General features: G+C 45.3%; 1 protein-coding gene across 1 annotated transcript in view; it reads right to left on the bottom strand.

Annotated features, from left to right (window-relative positions):
• GABRG1 (gamma-aminobutyric acid type A receptor subunit gamma1) overlaps window positions 1-18,687 on the bottom strand; it is a 60,461-nt gene that overhangs the window by 18,457 nt on the left and 23,317 nt on the right. The window contains exon 3 of the mRNA XM_075422046.1: window positions 15,334-15,401. Coding sequence (XP_075278161.1) covers window positions 15,334-15,401 — 68 coding nt within the window. The remainder of the gene's footprint in view (window positions 1-15,333; window positions 15,402-18,687) is intronic.

Raw genomic sequence — 18,687 nt, 5'->3', positions numbered from 1 at the left:
TCAAAAATGCATCTTAGAGACGACTTTGCTCCAAAACTCTGCTGGTTCCTTGCATTGCAAGGAATGAAACGCGATTCCTGCATTGCTGTCAGGGGAAGATTCTGGAGTTCAAATCAAGTCCTTGATTATTTTATTTCTCTAAACAACTTTCAAGACACCTGTGAAGACCCCAGAGCCTGCTTAACCTTAAAATTCAGCTTTCTGTGCTCCTCTGTCGCGGTTACAACAGGAAAGGAAGCTTGCCCTGCTGCAGTGCAAGCGAGAGCCCAAGGCAGCGCACCGGAGGAGTGTTTTAATGGGCTCAGAAGGAATGGAATGAACAAAGATTTAGGTGTTGCTTTTACAGTACAAACAGGAGAAAAAAAATAAGTCCGTGAGAGAAATCAACAGACACCACCGAATGTATGAAAAGACCAGAGTGCCTGAGTGTGCAGGTGTGACTCCGAGCAGTCACTTCACAGTAGCACTGCGTAGTCTGAGAAAAAGATATTTATCAAAGTGTCGGTACAGTCAAATCCACCCAGAGCAAGAACACTCGGGTTGCCATAGAATACCAACCACCCTAACAAATTAAGATAAAAAAGGAAGAGGAGATCACAGATTATTCTGAACGCACAAAGCCTCAGTGGACCCAGACGCTTGTGTTCTCTTACCTTTCAGTACTAAATGTGCAAGTTTTTATCATACCCATGTATTACAGGAGTTGTTTACAGAACTTTTTGGAGTGAAAAAAAGAGGAACGTTGTTAAAACCCTTCATGATACATTTACCACTGTTCAAAAAGAATCTAATACACAGTAGTTTGATATCATAAAATTAGGAACTACTTGTTTCTGAGCATCTTGCTGAACATATAACAAGAGATCACATTGCCAGCCACTTGTCACATACCTGCAAGAGGGAGGTCCTCCATTTGCAAACTGACCCTGCAGCCCCGAGACATCTCCCCCAGGAGCCAGCCAACCAAAGGGATAATCCAACTGCTCATCCCACCTGGAAGATGTGGACTTCCAGGCTCGCGGTGGGCAGCAGCAGCAGCTCACCCCCCTCGTCAGCAGGACCCAGAGCCAGCGCTCTCTGATTTCTCCCGAGAACATTTATCCCACTTCTAACCTCTGCCTTGGTGGACATCACTACCTACTGCTTCAGCATATCAGTTTGTCCTGTGCTCCCTGAGACCTCTCTGTACTTGACTGTCCATCACACATCCAGAGGCTGCATAGACTCTTCACACAACGCATCTCACACAAGATCATGTTTCTAACCCATTATATCTATACTCTCTGTCACCAAAGTGCACTTTAGCATAAGGTCCGAGCACATACCTGTACTCACAGTGCAGAGATGCAACGCATGTGAGAATGGGGCTCAAACATGTATGAACATCCTCTCCAAACACAAATTTGTCCTGTGAGGAACGGCTGAGGGAGATGGGATTGTTCAGCCTGGAGAAGAGAAGGCTGAGAGGGGACCTCAGCCTGTAAATATCTGCAGGGTGGGTGTCAGAAGGATGGGGCCAGACTCTTTCCAGTGTTGCCCAGCGACAGGACAAGCGGCAACGGGCACAAACTGAAGCAGAGGAAGCTCCAGCTGAACCCGAGGAAGAACTTCTTCCCTCTGAGGGTGACGGAGCCCTGGCCCAGGCTGCCCAGGGAGGCTGTGGAGTCTCCTTCTCTGGAGGTACTCAAGACCTGCCTGGACGTGGTCCTGTGCAGCCTCCTCTGGATGACCCTGCTTCGGCAGGGGTTTGGACTGCGTGATCCCCAGAGGTCCCTTCCAACCCCAACCAGTCTGTGATTCTGTGAAATTCCCCCGCAGAAGAGGCCAGGTGGCCTAGGTCTAAGAGATCCCAAGCAGTCACCGAGCACAGGCAAACCCAGAGCATGGTCGGACAACTGCGAGTCCGGCAGCAAGCAGCTGTGACTGTGTAGACATGTGAGAGCAACACTGAAAGGGAAACTATGCCAGGGGGATTATCAGCAAAGTTGGATTCTTTCCGAAAAATCTAGTTTTGAAATGGGCCTGAAGTTATCAGATTTTAAGAATTCATACACTGGGTTCCCTTAAATTTGCAGATTTTGTGGATTCATACATGGAATTCCCTTAAATTTGCAGCTCCTGAACAATGTTTCACATTTCCCTATAAGAAGGGTCTCTACACTTTATCGAAAATGAGGTAGAAACATCACTATACTGTCTCTGATGGAAGCTCTTTGTTTCCAAAACTAGATGAATAGAAGTCCTGTCCCTGTTTGAACATCATCATGAGCAAGCACAACAGCACGCCAGATTTATATAATATTCTCTCAGTGCAACAAATCTTTCTGAGCAACTATTATACTTTCCTTGTTTTCTTACAAAAAGTTGAATTTAACGCTCTGGTCACCACTTCTATTAGTCTTTCATAAAACTCACCATTCAACGCCACTGTATAACCGTGAAAATTGGTTTACTGTTCTCTATGTCAAATGAAACTAATGATAGAGTAGCCATGCAGAATAAAATGGGATCAATCTGTGGCTGCGTTAGTCATAGCCATACAAAATGCATGCTAATTCATATTTAGCCTCACAGGGTTCAATAACCATCGCACACGTTAGCTCACATTTGGCATTCGGTTAGATCACTCCACTCCTTTTTGCACAGCTGGCATACAGAGCCCACCTGCCTCATTATTTCCAGATAACTGCAATCCTCCTCCATCTCCTTCCTCTCCAAGACCGTAACTCCAAAGGCCGGGAACGCAGTGACTAATCTGAGATTGCCACTACAGGGCCAGGCAGTGAAAAAAACTGTGAATATTGACAAGCAGGTGTAGAGTCTCAGAGAAAATCCTTTAATAAATAAAAGAAATTACTTCAAATAAAGTAGGAAGAGCTGCTGTATGGGAATAAGTGGAATTCTCAACATCAGCGTCGTCGTCATGCACAGTTCATTTAGTCAGACATGGAAATGGGCCTGTGGATTGTTTTTTATTGTTGGAAAGTTGTGAAAGAAAAGGAGGCAGATGCCATCCTATAGAATCATTTCTCAGCGCAAACCACATCACACCAATAGCAACACAATCTCAATAAAAATGGAAAAAATCTCACGTAGCAGAAAGAAACCTCTTTTTTGGGGTATTTTGCCTGGCAGTCTCACAACTGATTTGACATTCCACAGTAAAAAGTGCGTATATGTCAAGCAATGAGTAGCTAAATTGTTGGCTGATCAAGTTGACTGCAACACATTCTGTCTGAGAACCGGAAAAAAATGGCCTGGTTTTCTGGGGCCAAGCGCAAAAGCAACGAGGACTCCCAAAAACCAAACTCGGAGCTGAAAAATTCCGTTAGCCAACTACAGGGCTGCAATACTGTCCATTACCAGTGGATTTCAGAGAAAAATGGATAAAAACTTGCTCCTGTCATTTCATCTTTGCCCGAAAACCCACCCCAGCTCTTCCCCCAGGCCCAAAATTTCACCTGAAGGTGCAACGGCATCTTCTGGAACGCAACAAGCTCATTCAGAACTCTGTTTCGCAGGGGGCCCCTGAACTCTGCTTCGTTACCAAGTGTCACAGAGCTTCATCTTCTTCGGTTATCTGAGCCTGGAGATACGTTCCTGACATTTCTTCATTCTGTTCGGCTGTCTAACTCCTTAAACTGGAACTTCATGTGAGGCAGACAGGGAATTCTTCAGAAAATCAATGAAGAAGGGGAAACTAAAGAAAACGCCCTACCAACCTGCACGTTTTGACATTAAGAGATGTGATTTAATGTCAAAGACTCAGTCTAGCGTGCTGATTAAGAGGTTTAAACGACAAAGAACGTTGTAGACAAAACTGGCAACCCCGTGCTTCCCTAAGAGGGAAGCAGCAAATAGAGCACCGAGCATCGGCCAATTTACCTTCATCTCGCCAGTGCGCTGCCAATAAACACTCGGAACCTTTACCTTTTCCCTCTCCCAAATATCTCTGAACATCCATAAGGGGCTAGGAAGGAATTTATTAAAATACTTCACCTATCTTTGAGATATTACTACTCTTAACGAAGCATCTAAAATGGGGTTGCTCCCCCTGCTTGGGTTACTTGAAAAGCCCTGAAAAAAAAAACGAAGCAGAAGTAAAATTCCTTGTTTTGGTAAACAGAATCACAGAATCACAGAATAGTAGGGGTTGGAAGGGACCTCTGTGGGTCATCTAGTCCAACCCTCCTGCCGAAGCAGGGTCACCTACAGCAGGCTGCACAGGATCTTGTCCAGGCGGGTCTGGAATATCTCCAGAGAAGGAGACTCCACAGCCTCCCTGGGCAGCCTGGGCCAGGGCTCCGTCACCCTCAGAGGGAAGAAGTTCTTCCTCATGTTCAGACGGATCTTCCTGTGCCTCAGTTTGTGCCCATTGCCCCTTGTCCTGTCGCTGGGCACCACTGGAAAGAGCTTGTCCCCATCCTCCTGACACCCACCCTTCAGATATTTGTAGGCATTTATAAGGTCCCCTCGCAGCCTTCTCTTCTCCAGGCTGAACAAGCCCAGTTCCCTCAGCCTCTCCTCGTAGGAGAGATGCTCCAGTCCCCTCACCATCCTTGTAGCCCTCCGCTGGACTCTCTTCAGTAGCTCTTCATCCTTCTTGAACTGGGGAGCCCAGAACTGGACACAGTACTCCAGATGAGGCCTCACCAGGGCAGTGTAGAGGGGAAGGAGAACCTCCCTTGTCCTGCTGGCCACACTCTTCTTGATGCACCCCAGGATCCCATTGGCTTTCTTGGCAGCCAGGGCACACTGCTGGCTCATGGTTAACCTGTCGTCCACCAGGACACCCAGGTCCCTCTCTGCAGAGCTGCTCTCCAGCAGGTCCACCCCAAGCCTGTACTGGTGCATGAGGTTGTTCCTCCCCAGGTGCAGGACCCTGCACTTGCCCTGGTTGAACCTCATCAGGTTCCTCTCTGCCCAGCTTTCCAGCCTGTCCAAACCACTTGCTGACTAGCGCTGTCTAAACCTAGTGACCTTGGGGTGAGATCTGAAAGATCCAGCAAACCCCAGCGATCCCGACGGGTACCTGTGATGTTAATGACACCGCAGCTGCGGAAGCGGTGGGAGCTGCAGGGAATTCGTGGCACAGCAGTGCACGGCGTCTGCTCCCGGGGTCATTTAACGAGTCAGATCGCTCTAATTGCACCGATCATCACACTGGAAGATGCGATCAGAACATACGCACAAGCTAAGTGGAAATACGGCAACTTGTATCTGCAGAAGGTGAGGGAGTACAGAGAGAGCTACATAGTCACAATACAGGAAAAAGAAAAAAATCTATCACTCTTCAGATCATAATTTGGCATCTGTGCTTACCCAGTCGTTATTCTGAACGTGCAAAGTGACAGATGCAAACAACAGTATGAATAAAAGGCAAGATTTATGTCAGTGCTTTGTAGATTAGAAACTGTAATTAAAATCTTGCCAACAGTCAAAAGATTAGCTAGAAAAGTAAGTAAAGCACTTCAGCAAAATCTCTTCTTTTATGTGTTCAGCCTAGATTTTGGCCATTTGAAGACAGCATAAGGAGAGGATGCAGATGATATATATATAAATTCTATATACATTCCCACACTGACAATTATACAAAAAGTTTTGGTTTGCTTTCCAACTGAAACTTGAATATTTCAGCCACTGCCACTCATAAGCAAACATTAAACTACAGAAAGAACCAGAGGAGACAACTCAGAACAACAACAAAAAAACCCCACAATGTAAAATATATGCACATATATATCAAAAACCCAGGAGTGAATACTGGTATGGATTAAGGGTTTGGCTTCAAGGTTGTTCACAGTGATTCATCAGCTCTTTTAACTGTACTGTGTAAATTCAGCAGCTACATCTACCTCGTTGTCACCAGAGAGACTCAAGCAGTCAAAACCGGTCCCACAAGCAACCCAAGTGACAGAGCTGCACGTTACTCCAGCACACACGGTTTTCTACAGGTTCCTTTTATCAACAAGCTAGGAAGTCTCAAACGCAAAACTGCACCATTCAGTACAGTGCAACTGTTTTTAAAGCAAGATTAATTGCACAGTTGCTGTTTGGTCTTTTCTCATCTTGGTTCACAGAATCACAGCATCACAGAATCACAGAATGGCAGGGGTTGGCAGGGCCCTCTGTGGGTCACCCAGCCCAACCCCCTGCCCAAGCAGGGTCACCCAGAGCAGGCTGCACAGGACCACGTCCAGGCGGGGCTGGAATATCTCCAGAGAAGGAGACTCCACAGCCTCCCTGGGCAGCCGGTTCCAGTGCTCCGTCACCCTCAGAGGGAAGAAGATCTTCCTCGGGTTCAGCTGGAACTTCCTCTGCTTCAGTTTGTGCCCGTTGCCCCTTGTCCTGTCGCTGCGCACCACTGAAAAGAGTCTGGCCCCATCCTCCTGACCCCCACCCTGCAGATATTTAGAAGCATTTCTGAGGTCCCCTCTCAGCCTTTTCTTCTCCAGGCTGAACAATCCCAGCTCCCTCCCTTGGTTCTCCTGCCACACTTCAAAACGCCAGCACTGATGGCAGGGAGACTGATCGGGGCTCGGATTCTGCCCTGCAGCTCCCATCAGATACGTGATCCCGCGTGAAATACAGCCCTCCTTTCAGTTTAGCCTTCTGGCTGATGAGGCAGTCACGCAACCCTATATCTCAACTATCTGCTGCACCGAAGATATAAGAGCATGGACAATTGCTAAGAACTTCCTAAACGAGCATCTGTCTACTCACTGGCCCGAGGGCAGAACCCTTTGTGGGGACAGACATCTACAATACAGCCACCGCTGTTTTTCAAAAAGGTGAAATCTGCGTGACGGATTGAAAAATCAATAAAATTAACACCCCTTTGCACTCAGAATTTGCAAGACTGCAACTGAGACCCTACTCCTGGTTCTAAGATCCATCACGTCATAGAAAACTTCTAGATTTCAGGCCTCCGTGACACACAGAGCAGTGATTACCCCCAGCAACGGAGAGTGTGGAAGGGATGAAGAGTGGGAAGATTTAAAGCTGTGATTTAGCCATATTGAGCTAAATAAACACCTGTGAGCAGACAGGAGGGACACAAAGCAATATTTTAGATTGGATGACAGGAGACACACAGAAGAGCAGGCAAGCAGTAGCTGAGAGCAGGAAAAGAGATGATTACCACATAAGACATCCCGCGCAGATGTCCCAAAGGAAGAGCTTTCACAAGTATGTTCATGTCAACACTTCAATAGATAAAGTACTGGGAACACCAGAAATTAAAGGACTTCCTCACAACACACCGACAGACTGACCACAGATAAAAAAGAAGCAGCTTTTCAGAATTGTCTTATGGTCCCCACCATGCCCACAGCTCAGGACTTCTGCTATATCTTTAACTAATTAGCCTCATGCAAGTACAGAGCACTAAAATCTGCAATCCAAAGGCAGTTTGGCCATCGCTCTGGCTGTGGATGCTAACAATCTGAGATGATGGAAACTGGATTTCCAACCAGTATGCTGGCACACTCTACTGAGGTCAGGGGAATCAAGTCAAAGTAAATTTTTATTAATACTGACACCATGCCAGCTGTGGCTGAAGTGACACAACGGTACTATACAAAATCACAGAATCACAGACTGGTCGGGGTTGGCAGGGCCCTCTGTGGGTCACCCAGCCCAACCCCCTGCCCAAGCAGGGTCACCCAGAGCAGGCTGCACAGGACCTTGTCCAGGTGGGTCTTGAATATCTCCAGAGAAGGAGACTCCACAGCCTCCCTGGGCAGCCTGGGCCAGGGCTCCATCACCCTCAGAGGGAAGAAGTTCTTCCTCATCTTCAGCTGGAGCTTCCTCTGCTTCAGTTTGTGCCCGTTGCCCCTTGTCCTGGCGCTGGGCACCAGATTGGACACAAGATTTAAGAATAAACCACAGCACAAAACCACTGCAGCCTTAGATCATAGTACTGCTAGATGGCATGCAGAATTCAGGCCGTATTTTTCAGCAAAGAGCACAGAGTTTTCTGGTGTCCTGTGCAGAACTTTAGCTACCTGTCCTGACTTCACACCTAGTAAGGGCCAAATGCTAAACTGCAGCTGAAAAGGGGACAAGTACCGACAGCCGTGTGCAGCGAGGGCTGACACGATGCCCACACTCTGGTGTGGTTTCAGAAAGCCCCTGTGACATTTGCCGGTTGTACAAGGGCTGTCTCTTCCCTCAGCCCTCGCCAGTCCCTCTGCAACGGTTGCAGACATCGGGAGCGACCCAGGAGCTGCTGTGCTGGGCTGGGGTGGGCAGAGCATTGCCTGGACTGGGCCAGTTCCCCTGCAGCTGAGCAGGGCAAGCTTAGAGCTGCCTTGCAATAGCAGGAGGCAAACTAGCTGCCTGCAAGAGCCAGGCTAATCAATTCCATCTTTTTTTTCAGATAAAAACAGAGAACATTCATGAAATCGTATTTGTGAAGTAACACTCAAGTTCCTAGAGATGGTAAAATAAGGACTGCGGACAGACATACGGGTTTTGACACTTGAATATGTTTGATAACAAAGAAAAAGCAAAGCTCATGCCTACTGCAGGGATATTTACTCAGCTGCTGTAAATGGACACAGTGTCCATCAGCCCTAAACACTCCTCTGAGTAACCGCCAATTAACTCTGATCACTTGTGGTGCTGACAGGCACCAAAACGATTGGAATCTATCTTTCCTAATCAAAATAAAAAGGTAAGGAAAAATACATAATTGTAGCTTACTCCAAAGAAGATGCTGTGCGACAAGAAACAGGTAATATTCAAAGGCTTGTTGGTACTTCTGTTCTGATTTATGAACAGATATTCCAGCCATCTGAAAGAGAGTGGGACCAGTTTGCACAAAATGCCGACGCTGACTCTTCCACAACGTGCAGTGCTCTCACGCTGAGCCCACACAGCCTGAGGAAACCTCAAGTCTCAAACAGGGGCAGAAGTGCATCCCTCACGCTCTCCCTTTCGGTCACCAGAAAGCTCGTCGAGACAACAGTTCTCCTCGAAAGGGTCTTCTTCAAACACGAAAGCAACCCCAAGCTCCAGGTGAAGATCCAAATGAAGTTCACAAACCATGACAAGCCCTACCAAGCAGTGTCCACCCAGTCCTGGAATATTCTGACGCGCTGCAGAGTCTGGATAGCGCTGTGATTTCTCCTTTTCTGTTTCTTGTACAGAACTACGCTCGCTTGGGCACACCGCTCTGTAAGGGACAGACACGGAGGGAGAGATGGTGCTTGTCAAATCCTCCAGCCAAGGTGACACGGTTGACATGTCTACACCGAAGTACATGCCTAGGCATCTGCAGGAGCAGGGCCTCGCTCATTCCAGCATCACTTTCTGTCTCTTTCTAAGCCTTGCCCTTCCTTGCTGCTAATTACTATTCATTCAGTAACAAAACATTTAATAGCATTCAAAGACAGAGTTAAAAATACATTGGTTCTCAGAATAACACACACAAAGAGTGTGCATCGTTGAGTACTGGATTTCAGGGTAGCTTCAGATAATGTATCTTTGGGTCACAATTACTTCTATTCCAGTATGCTTAATGCAAATTACCTGGCACTGTAAAATCACAGAATCACAGACTGGTTGGGTTGGAAGGGACCTCTGTGGGTCACCCAGCCCAACCCCCTGCCCAAGCAGGGTCACCTACAATAGGCTGTAGAGGACCTTGTCCAGGTGGGTCTTGAATATCTCAGAGAAGGAGACTCCACAGCCTCCCTGGGCAGCCTGGGCCAGGGCTCCGTCACCCTCAGAGGGAAGAAGTTCTTCCTCATGTTCAGCTGGAGCTTCCTCTGCTTCAGTTTGTGCCCGTTGCCCCTTGTCCTGTCACTGGGCACCACTGAAAAGAGCTTGGCCCCATCCTCCTGACCCCCACCCTGCAGATATTTGTAAGTATACATTAGGTCCCCTAAAGCAAGAGTGCAAAACCTTGAAACTTTCAATACAAATTTGGTGACAAGCAGAACAAGTGCAGTGACACCCCTGACCACAAAGCATCCTCCCCACCACAGTAACACCGAGCAATGTGTGTCAGGACGCTGAGCGCAAGGATACTTGAATACCTTCAGAAAAAATAAAGAAACCTGCTGCTAGTTACTGCAATTTGAGAATGAAATGGAATTTGGAAATCAAAGGATACTTAAAATTCACCATCGGCACATTCCACACAAAGTGATGAATGGTGCAATATGACAGGAAAAATTGTATCCCGACAGAGTCCGGGCCATGCAGCCTGTGTACCGAAGTAGCACACTGTTGCTTCTATGAATATCTGATTTGCTCCGTGGTTTAGCTCTCTTGTTAAAAAGAAGAGTGCTGGGCTTCAAAGGGTGGCCTTCAGCTTGCAGTCACGGTAACCTGCAATGGGTAACTAGCAAAGATAATGCGACAGAAGCTAAATCACCCCCAGAAGTGACAGAAATGTTGGGAAATAGCAGGGAAAATGAACTGCTTCAGTGAAGTGCAGCCCTAAAAATTTACCCTGGAATTTTCTGGACCTTCTAATACCGAGTTCCATTAATAAATACAAAAGCTGAATAAAGGGCATCATCTGCATCCACAGCAAGGGAAGAAAAAATATGTAGCCCTCAAATACATTAAAATGGCGATGACACAATCATGTTTCAAAATGTTAAATCATGACTTAGAAACACATGAAAAAAGCAAAGGGATTTTAAAACATAAATCTGTTTTTATAAACATATATATTTATATATGTATATACTCACACACAGACAAATATAGACAGACAGGTAGAGCATTTGTGGCTAGTTTTTAATCTCGCTATCAGTCATGATGTCTATGCATCTCTCTATAAATTATCTGCTTCTTTCTAACCCCTTCCTGATTTTTGTTACTGGAGTATTGCTCCACTATTTACTATATGAAAGGTGATTAAATACACTTTAAGGACAGGGAAAGTATAAGCTTTTCTCTCTGCTCTTCATTTTTGACACAACGCTGCAATACTTCTTCTCACTTAAGGAACTGATTCTCTATTCCTTCTCCAAAGATTTCGCTCATTTGAGGTAGAATTCTTTTATTGTTGTGAGGGTTTTGATCAAACAGCAACTACAAGATTGGGTATTCTCTCAGGTAAAGGAAGAGAATAAAATATCTTGGAGGGCTGCCATGTCTCTCCCACCCCACTGAGTTGCCCCCTTGCACGGTCTTGTCCAGCCACGATGGCCGCGGCGCTGGCATGGTTCCCCCCTGCATCCCTTGGGACGTGAGCAGCACAAAACTCTGGGTATTTATGGACTCGTGGGGTTTGGGGGGTGAACACGGGGCAGGGAAAGCTCACGGGGCCCACAGGCAACGTGGATCAACACGCACTTCTACACAGGGGCCATGTATCAGACCCTGCTAACTGTACCACCCACCAGAGTGGCTTTTTCTTCGTCCTGGCCCTAGTTTGGAGGGAAAGAGGGGGCTAGGCAGAGCCTGGCATGTCTATATCAAGTGCTCAACTGAATGAGCTTCCATACAGAGGAAAACCAGGCTCTAAACATTCACTGCATGTCTAAATTGCGCTGAGAAATCCCTAGACCACTGTGGAGCTATTTAGGATCAAGACTTTGGCCATAAAAATGCACTTTGTGGCATTTTACATGATTGTTGCGCGATGCGTAGCACAGGTTGGCTCTAACAGACGGATTCAACGAGCTTTAGGCTTCAGCAGTATTAGAAACCTAAATACTCTGCTGATCCAGATGCTTGTTAAAAATGTTTACTCAGGTTGTGGATGCCTAAAAAGATCACACGCTGTCGAAAAACATCTCTTAAGCACGGAGTGTCTACGCCGTCTAGAATTTTGTGTACGTCTTCGTTAAATCGTGAAAGCCAAAGCACAAAAACCTTGAAAAACAAATCCTAGTGAATGTCGTACTTACACTTACAGCATCCTTTTTACGAAATTCTATCACATAGCAGGTGGAAAATAGACTGAATTATAAAAATAAATCCATTTCCTCTCATAATGTGTCCTCTGAAGCTTTCAGACAAACACACTCCCTTGATACGCCGCTTCAGCATCGTTGTGAGAAGAAATGCTCTCTACCTCGTGCCATATTGTATCCACACTGAACAGTTAAAGGACATCATTTGCCAGAGTGAATTAATGTATCTGGCAAATGAGTAATCCAATGGGGAATCGCAGATATGTGTTCTCACATTAAGTGATCAAATGAAGGGCGAAGGACAGCCCTTGAAATGGAAGCAATTTTTGGATTATAGGTTAACAATCTCAAACAATATTGACTCTAGGGAGAATGCCTCCCTAATGAAACCAACAGCTCACATAAAGAGAGCTTACAGGATCAAATCTGTAATTATTTTTGTGCTGAGGAAGTTGTTTCCCAGATTAAAGACATCTTTTTTGGAAACCTTAATCAAATTACTTGCATGTATATGATTTTATCTCTTTTCGCAAACATTTAATTTTTGTAGTGATGTTAGGTGCTCCAGTGGTCCAGGTTCCTGGAGTCCAAGCCCAGGAAAGTAATTGTTCTTTCATGAAGGCCATGGTGCCGTCAGACTATAATTTAAATTGCTAAGTAGTTCTCTGCCCATTTTTAAAAACCACAGAATAGGTTTTAAAGTTCTATGTCTTAATGGCATTTACCTTATTATCTTTTGGTGGCATGCTTTGTTGTTACCTTACTTTTTTTTTAACAGAAATCAGAAGGTTAGAGGGATAAACATTCAGCTGATACACATTACAACCATTAGGATCCTACTCCCTAACGAAGTAATATGCCTTTTCAACACAGTGCTACCCTTACCTTGCACTAAATGCCAGTATGACCGGCCTTTATTAGCGCCGTGGCAAGAGCATCGCCACCCAGTTCTAGGACAGCTCTAGCAGACATGGGAAGACCTCTAAATGAGCGTCATGACAGAGTCCCATGGCTGACAGTGTCATTGCCACAAGGGCAGGTGTGATAATGCTGCATCCCAGAACACGCCGGTTCTTTAGAACTGGAAAACTGAAGCTGTAAGCATTTCTCATCCAGTGTCCGCAATGCCTACTTGCCACGGGCTGAATCATAGAATCATAGAATCACTAAGGTTGGAAAAGACCTCGAAGATCATCAAGACCAACCATCAACCCAACACCACCATGCCTACTAAACCATGTCCCCAAGTGCCACATCTACATGGTTTTTGAACCCCTCCAGAGATGGGGACTCCACCACCTCCCTGGGCAGCGCGGTCCAATGCCTGACCAGTCTTGCACTAAAGAAATTTTTCCTAATATCCAATCTAATCCTCCCCTGATGCAATCTAAGGCCATCGCCTCTCATCCTATTGCTAATTACTTGGGAGAAGAGACCAACACTCACCTCCCTACACCCTCCTGTCAGGTAGCTGTAGAGAGCAACAAGGTCTGCCCTCAGCCTTCTCTTCTCCAGATTGAACAGCCCCAGCTCCCTCAGCTGCTCCTCATCAGACTTGTTCTCCAGACCCCTCCCCAGCCTCGCTGCCCTGCTCTGGACACGCTCCAGCCCCTCAATGTCCTTCTTGGAGTGAGGGGCCCAAAACTGACCACAGTACTCGAGGTGCGGCCTCACCAGTGCCAAGGACAGGGGCACAATCTCTGCCCTGCTCCTGCTGGCCACACCATTCCTGAGACAAGCCAGGATGCTGTTGGCCTTCTTGGCCACCTGGGCACACTGCTGGTTCACGTTCAGCCAGTTATTGACCAGCACCCCCAGGTGTTTTTCCGCCGGGCACTTACACTGGACTTACACTAGTTACTGGAAAAGGAAGCCTCTGCTATGTCCTACATGAGCTATATCCTCCTTAGAATCATAGAATCATAGGTTGGAAAAGACCTCTAAGATCATACCGTCCAACCATCCACCCAACACCACCATTCCTACTAAACCATATCCTGAAGTGCCACACCTACTAGTTTTTTAAACACCTCCAGAGATAGTGACTCATCCACCTCCCTGGGTAGCCTGGTCCAATTCTCCTTACAGCTAGCTGCCTGTCCACACATTTTGCTCCCACAGTAAGTTCTTTCAGAAGAGGATAGGATGCAGAGAAGCAGAAGAGAAAGACTACAGTAGGAAGGCAGACAAAACCAAAGACATAACTTTTGCTGAACATGGAAATCGAAAAGTTTCCCCTACTCTATAACTCTTCTGCTCTTTCATGCATTTCTTATGGGCAGGCCTGGCTGGAAACTTGGACTTCCCTGCTACAGCCCAGGTCACGACAGCTCTAAGCTTGTTAGACTGTTACACTGGAATGAATATTCTTTGCCGCAGATCTGCATCATCTAATTTTGCCACCTTTATCCATAGTATCCAAGTACCACTGGTGTTTCCTGCTTGGCTTCCCATCACTAGAAGTCAGTATTCCCCACCCAAGCATGGTGACACACAAGTCAACCACAAGATCCTTAATAATAACCTAGAATTACTGTGCTTTCTCCAAATGCTCAGAAGACCCCTGTGCTGGCATAATCCAGCCTCAGATGAACAAAATGCGTCTCTGCCGTGCAAATTCAACCCCGTGAGCAATTCTGTAGGGAGGAGGGAAAGGAAAAAGGCAAGAGGGGGCTGAGCTCACACTCGCCCGAGGGCCAGCCCCAGTCTTGGTCCTGGGCAGCTGTTCCCAGGAGAAGTCGTGCTATGAGACCTTTCTAAAGCCTCCAACACCACCGTTCTGTACAACGCATACAATAACGAAGTGATTTAAGGAAAGGCCACACACTCAGCTTCCTCATAAGTGCTGTTACTTCAGCATTGGTACCACACAGATAGGTCAGATCTCAGCAGATCTACCAGAAACCAGATGAGATGCTTTGCTCAGCTTCCCAAGAAACCAGCTGTGTGTACACACACACGCACATACTGAAGAGGACCCATAAGACTAAATAAGACATGAAAAAAGGAGAACGAAAGAGTTAATTTCAAATTTTTCTTTCTATGAATTTGAAAAATAGTAATAAATCACTGCGCTGTAAATAGTTTTATTCACAAATACTAGGTTAATTGTTATTTTTCTTAACCTCTGAAGAGTAGCTCTGTGAAATTCTACTGGGCCAGAGATAAACCAGGTACAAACAAACATAGTGAAAATGTTAACACAAACCAAAATAAGGATCTGATTCAATGTCCTCTGTGCAGCCTCAATTTTTTTTTAAAGAAGAAATATATTTTTAAAATGGCAACAATTTCAAATACAGTCAAACACATTTCTGCAATAATCACAATCATATCCAAGAGCATATGAATACACAGTAAGAAAGAAACTTATTTGAATAAGATTAGAATTATTTTATAGTATTAACCCATAGCATCACTCAGACAATGATTTCTGCCAATAAGCGGAACTTACCATATTGATTGGGTCAACTGGGCCAATGCTGTTAACATAGACATCTGTTTCAATTACCGTAGTTCTCACTAAACAAAACAGTAACCATAATAATTACACATTTAATTCACTCTGTACGTTGTTAGTGTAATTTAACCTATTTACTAAGGCAACAACAGCTCTGATATTCTTTTATTAGATTCAGAATAATTAAATTTCTGGTTTGTTCATGCTGTGAAGGATCATATAGGACTTGGCTCGCTTATTCAATACAAATTATTAGAATTATCAACACAAATTTCTTACTTTGTAATGCAATCCTCACCTGTGCTTTGTGAAGAGATAGAGGATAGATATAAAAAGTATAAAAGGTAACGGCTGGAAAAATAAAAAACCAATGACAATGGTCTTCCAACATAAAAATTTAATCACAAACAGAAAAAAAATGTTTGGAAAAAATTGCTTTTACAGCAAACCATGAGGTCCAGGAGCAGATGTGTTTATCAGCTGTAGGGAATCAACACGCAGTGCTTTCTGTTGATTCCTACTGAAAACGTGTAATAAAAATAAAATAACTTTTTACTACAGATTTCTTCAGTTCATGCAGCTGTAGGACACCTCACGGTTACTAACAGCCCTTCATCTGATTAGTACACTGCTTCAAACACCAACCTGAAAGCTCTTCAAGTGAAAGTCAGTTAAAAGTGAAACATTTCCAAAGCTATTTTTCTTTAAGAAAACAAGGAAACCACTCTCACTGGGCAGACAAAAAATACCTGTTTTAAGAATCTGTTCTCATACAGAATATAGTCTTTTATTTCGTGCACTGGCACCATGACAGGCACAAAGTCAAAGCGACTTCCCGTGAAAGTCATGTCTGAAGTACAGGCGGCACCGATAATCCCGTTCTTGACTCCTAACTGGTTTACAGGTGAAAAAAGTACAAATGGAAGAGGTCAGAATGCATTTTAGCTTTATCAATTTACCAAGCATCTTCTTCTAGCTTGTACTGGAGAGCCAGAATGTGGACTCCAGAGGACTTATGGCCTAGCCCCCGCTGGAATGGAGAGGGTTAATAACAAAGCTCTGCTGGTCTTCCTCTCATGACCTGGCCGTTAAAATGAAGCACCTCTGCCCATCTGCAGATGGAAAAGGGGACAGGTACAAACAAAAAGGCACTTTGGTTTCACGGGAGAGGGATCCTAGGTCATCAGGTTTGATTTCTTCGTTCCGCAAACCATCAGAGATCGCCCAAGCGCTCTGTAACGAACCTGAAATCTTCTGTACGGAGCTTTTTCAAACCTCACAAATCTAAATTTCAAACGGAAACACAGAAAGAAACTGGGTACCATTAACATCCTTGCCAGCTACAACGACAGGCAAGATGCGTTTCCCAAATACCCTAAGACAGCTTTTCCCTGCCAGTCTCACTTGGGAGGAACCTCTCCCCGATTCCAAACCCGATTGCTGGTGTGACCCGGACTGTGACACCAAGACACACCAGCGAGGCTGCACAGAGGGTTTGCTGTACGACCACAGGGCACAGAGTCACTTGATCATCGTCCTGTCCCCAGCGTGCTTCGTGGAAAGTTTAACCAGGCTCTGGAAACCTATTTATTTCCTGGGGAGGGGGGAAAAACAAGGTACTTCCTGAGCTGCAAATGCTTTCAGTATCTTCAGGGTTCATAAGAGAAGGGGGGGGAAATGAGAACTCATATCTACAGACTGAAAAATCAGAGTAAAAAAGTCTATAATGCATGAGTCTATATACAGAGATGTATAATACAGCGTATTTTACACACGCCACATCTCACAGATGTATCTTTTCCTTTAATTTTGCAACCCCGTTTCTCTATCTAGCAGCAACCCCACTGCTGTGATTAGAAGACAAGGAGGTGGTGGACCAAAGCATGTCTCGCCTCATTGCTCAAGCAATGCTGAATCCACTGGTTTTTCACCATGTTCGTAGGAAATGTTTGATTCTCCTTAGTGTGAGGAAATCTTGATTTGTTTGGAGGTTCAAGTCTTTGACCACAACTTCCAGCGTTGCCGAGCCATAGATCAGACCTCTTCTTCAAATGCGAGGACCTACACAGGGTGATTAAGGTCACCTCCAAAACTTGCCTTCAGGATGCTGAACAGCCCACACCGCGCCCTGCAAACGCAACCTCCAGCTCGTCTGTTGAGCTTTCACTTCTCAACGTGCTCCGTTGTTCCCAGATCCACCTGGAAATGTGGACAGCAGAACTGGACGGTTTTGTGACAGTGTTATCAGTGCTGCTTGAGCATTTCCAGATTTCTACGTGCCGTGTTCCTTTCCAAATGGGGAGTTTCCTCAGGACAGTGCTCAGCTAAGCTAAGATCTCATACCACACAAAATGTCTAAGTGTTCCCCTAAACCACTGCTTTACTATGTAGAATCTCTCATCTTGAAATATGACCCACAGGATTCCTCCCCGCCATGTCCTTTCTCTTTTTTTCCTCTCAATTTCAGTATCTCCAGTTTTACCGCAGGAGCCGATTACTCTGCAGATACAGCTTCTCCCTTTCCAACAGTCTTCACATCATCTGCCAACTTTGCTACAAAAATTCATTGGTGAAATCATTCAAAATATGATTATTCTTGATCAAGACTTTCCTGTGAGACCCCTCTACAAACAGCCCAACCACTGATACCTCCTTATTGACAACTAGATGCTGCGATCTGTCAGCGAGCCGGTTTTTAATGGGCGAAATGGATTTTTAATTTTACGAAATTCCAGCTTGCAGTACTTGATCTGCCACAAAGGCTCTCCTGTGATGTGCCTCGGAGCTCAACTCGCCCCTTCCACACTGCTCCGAGTGAGGTTATTAGAGCTATTAAGAGCCAGTGAAAAGTCTGAAGATCTGCCTCTTGGAATTATTTTGAATGACCCACATGATCCAGAGAAAGAGATCCAATTCAGGAAGACTGGAAGAGGCTGTTCTGTTACCTTTGTTCTTCTGTAAGGTACAGAGCAAGGTACTTCTGCGATTTAGAAGAAAGAATTCATTCTTTCCATGTTCTTGAACCAGCAGCACTACGAGTCCTTGAAAATGTCAAATGCTGGAGGAAAATACATTCTTGGTACTAATCTGTCATCCGTCTAATTGTTGTTGTTCATTTACTCTCCACAAAGAACTAACAGTGAAAGAAGGTTTGAGAAGGTTTTTCTGCTGTGAATGTTTCTTCTTTTAATTTAAAAAATTGGTATTAGCCTTGAACACATCACAAGTAGGAAGAAGGCTATTTAACACACCCTTCATCAAGTGCAAAAAAAGCACTGTAAGCTTACAGAGTCTTCTAAGGAAGGGAGGAAGGGCTTGCACACTTTAAATATTTACACTGACAGACAA

Source organism: Opisthocomus hoazin, chromosome 5 (assembly GCF_030867145.1).
Source record: "Opisthocomus hoazin isolate bOpiHoa1 chromosome 5, bOpiHoa1.hap1, whole genome shotgun sequence".
Lineage (NCBI taxonomy): Eukaryota > Metazoa > Chordata > Aves > Opisthocomiformes > Opisthocomidae > Opisthocomus > Opisthocomus hoazin.
This window is presented reverse-complemented; position numbering and strand designations above follow the sequence as displayed.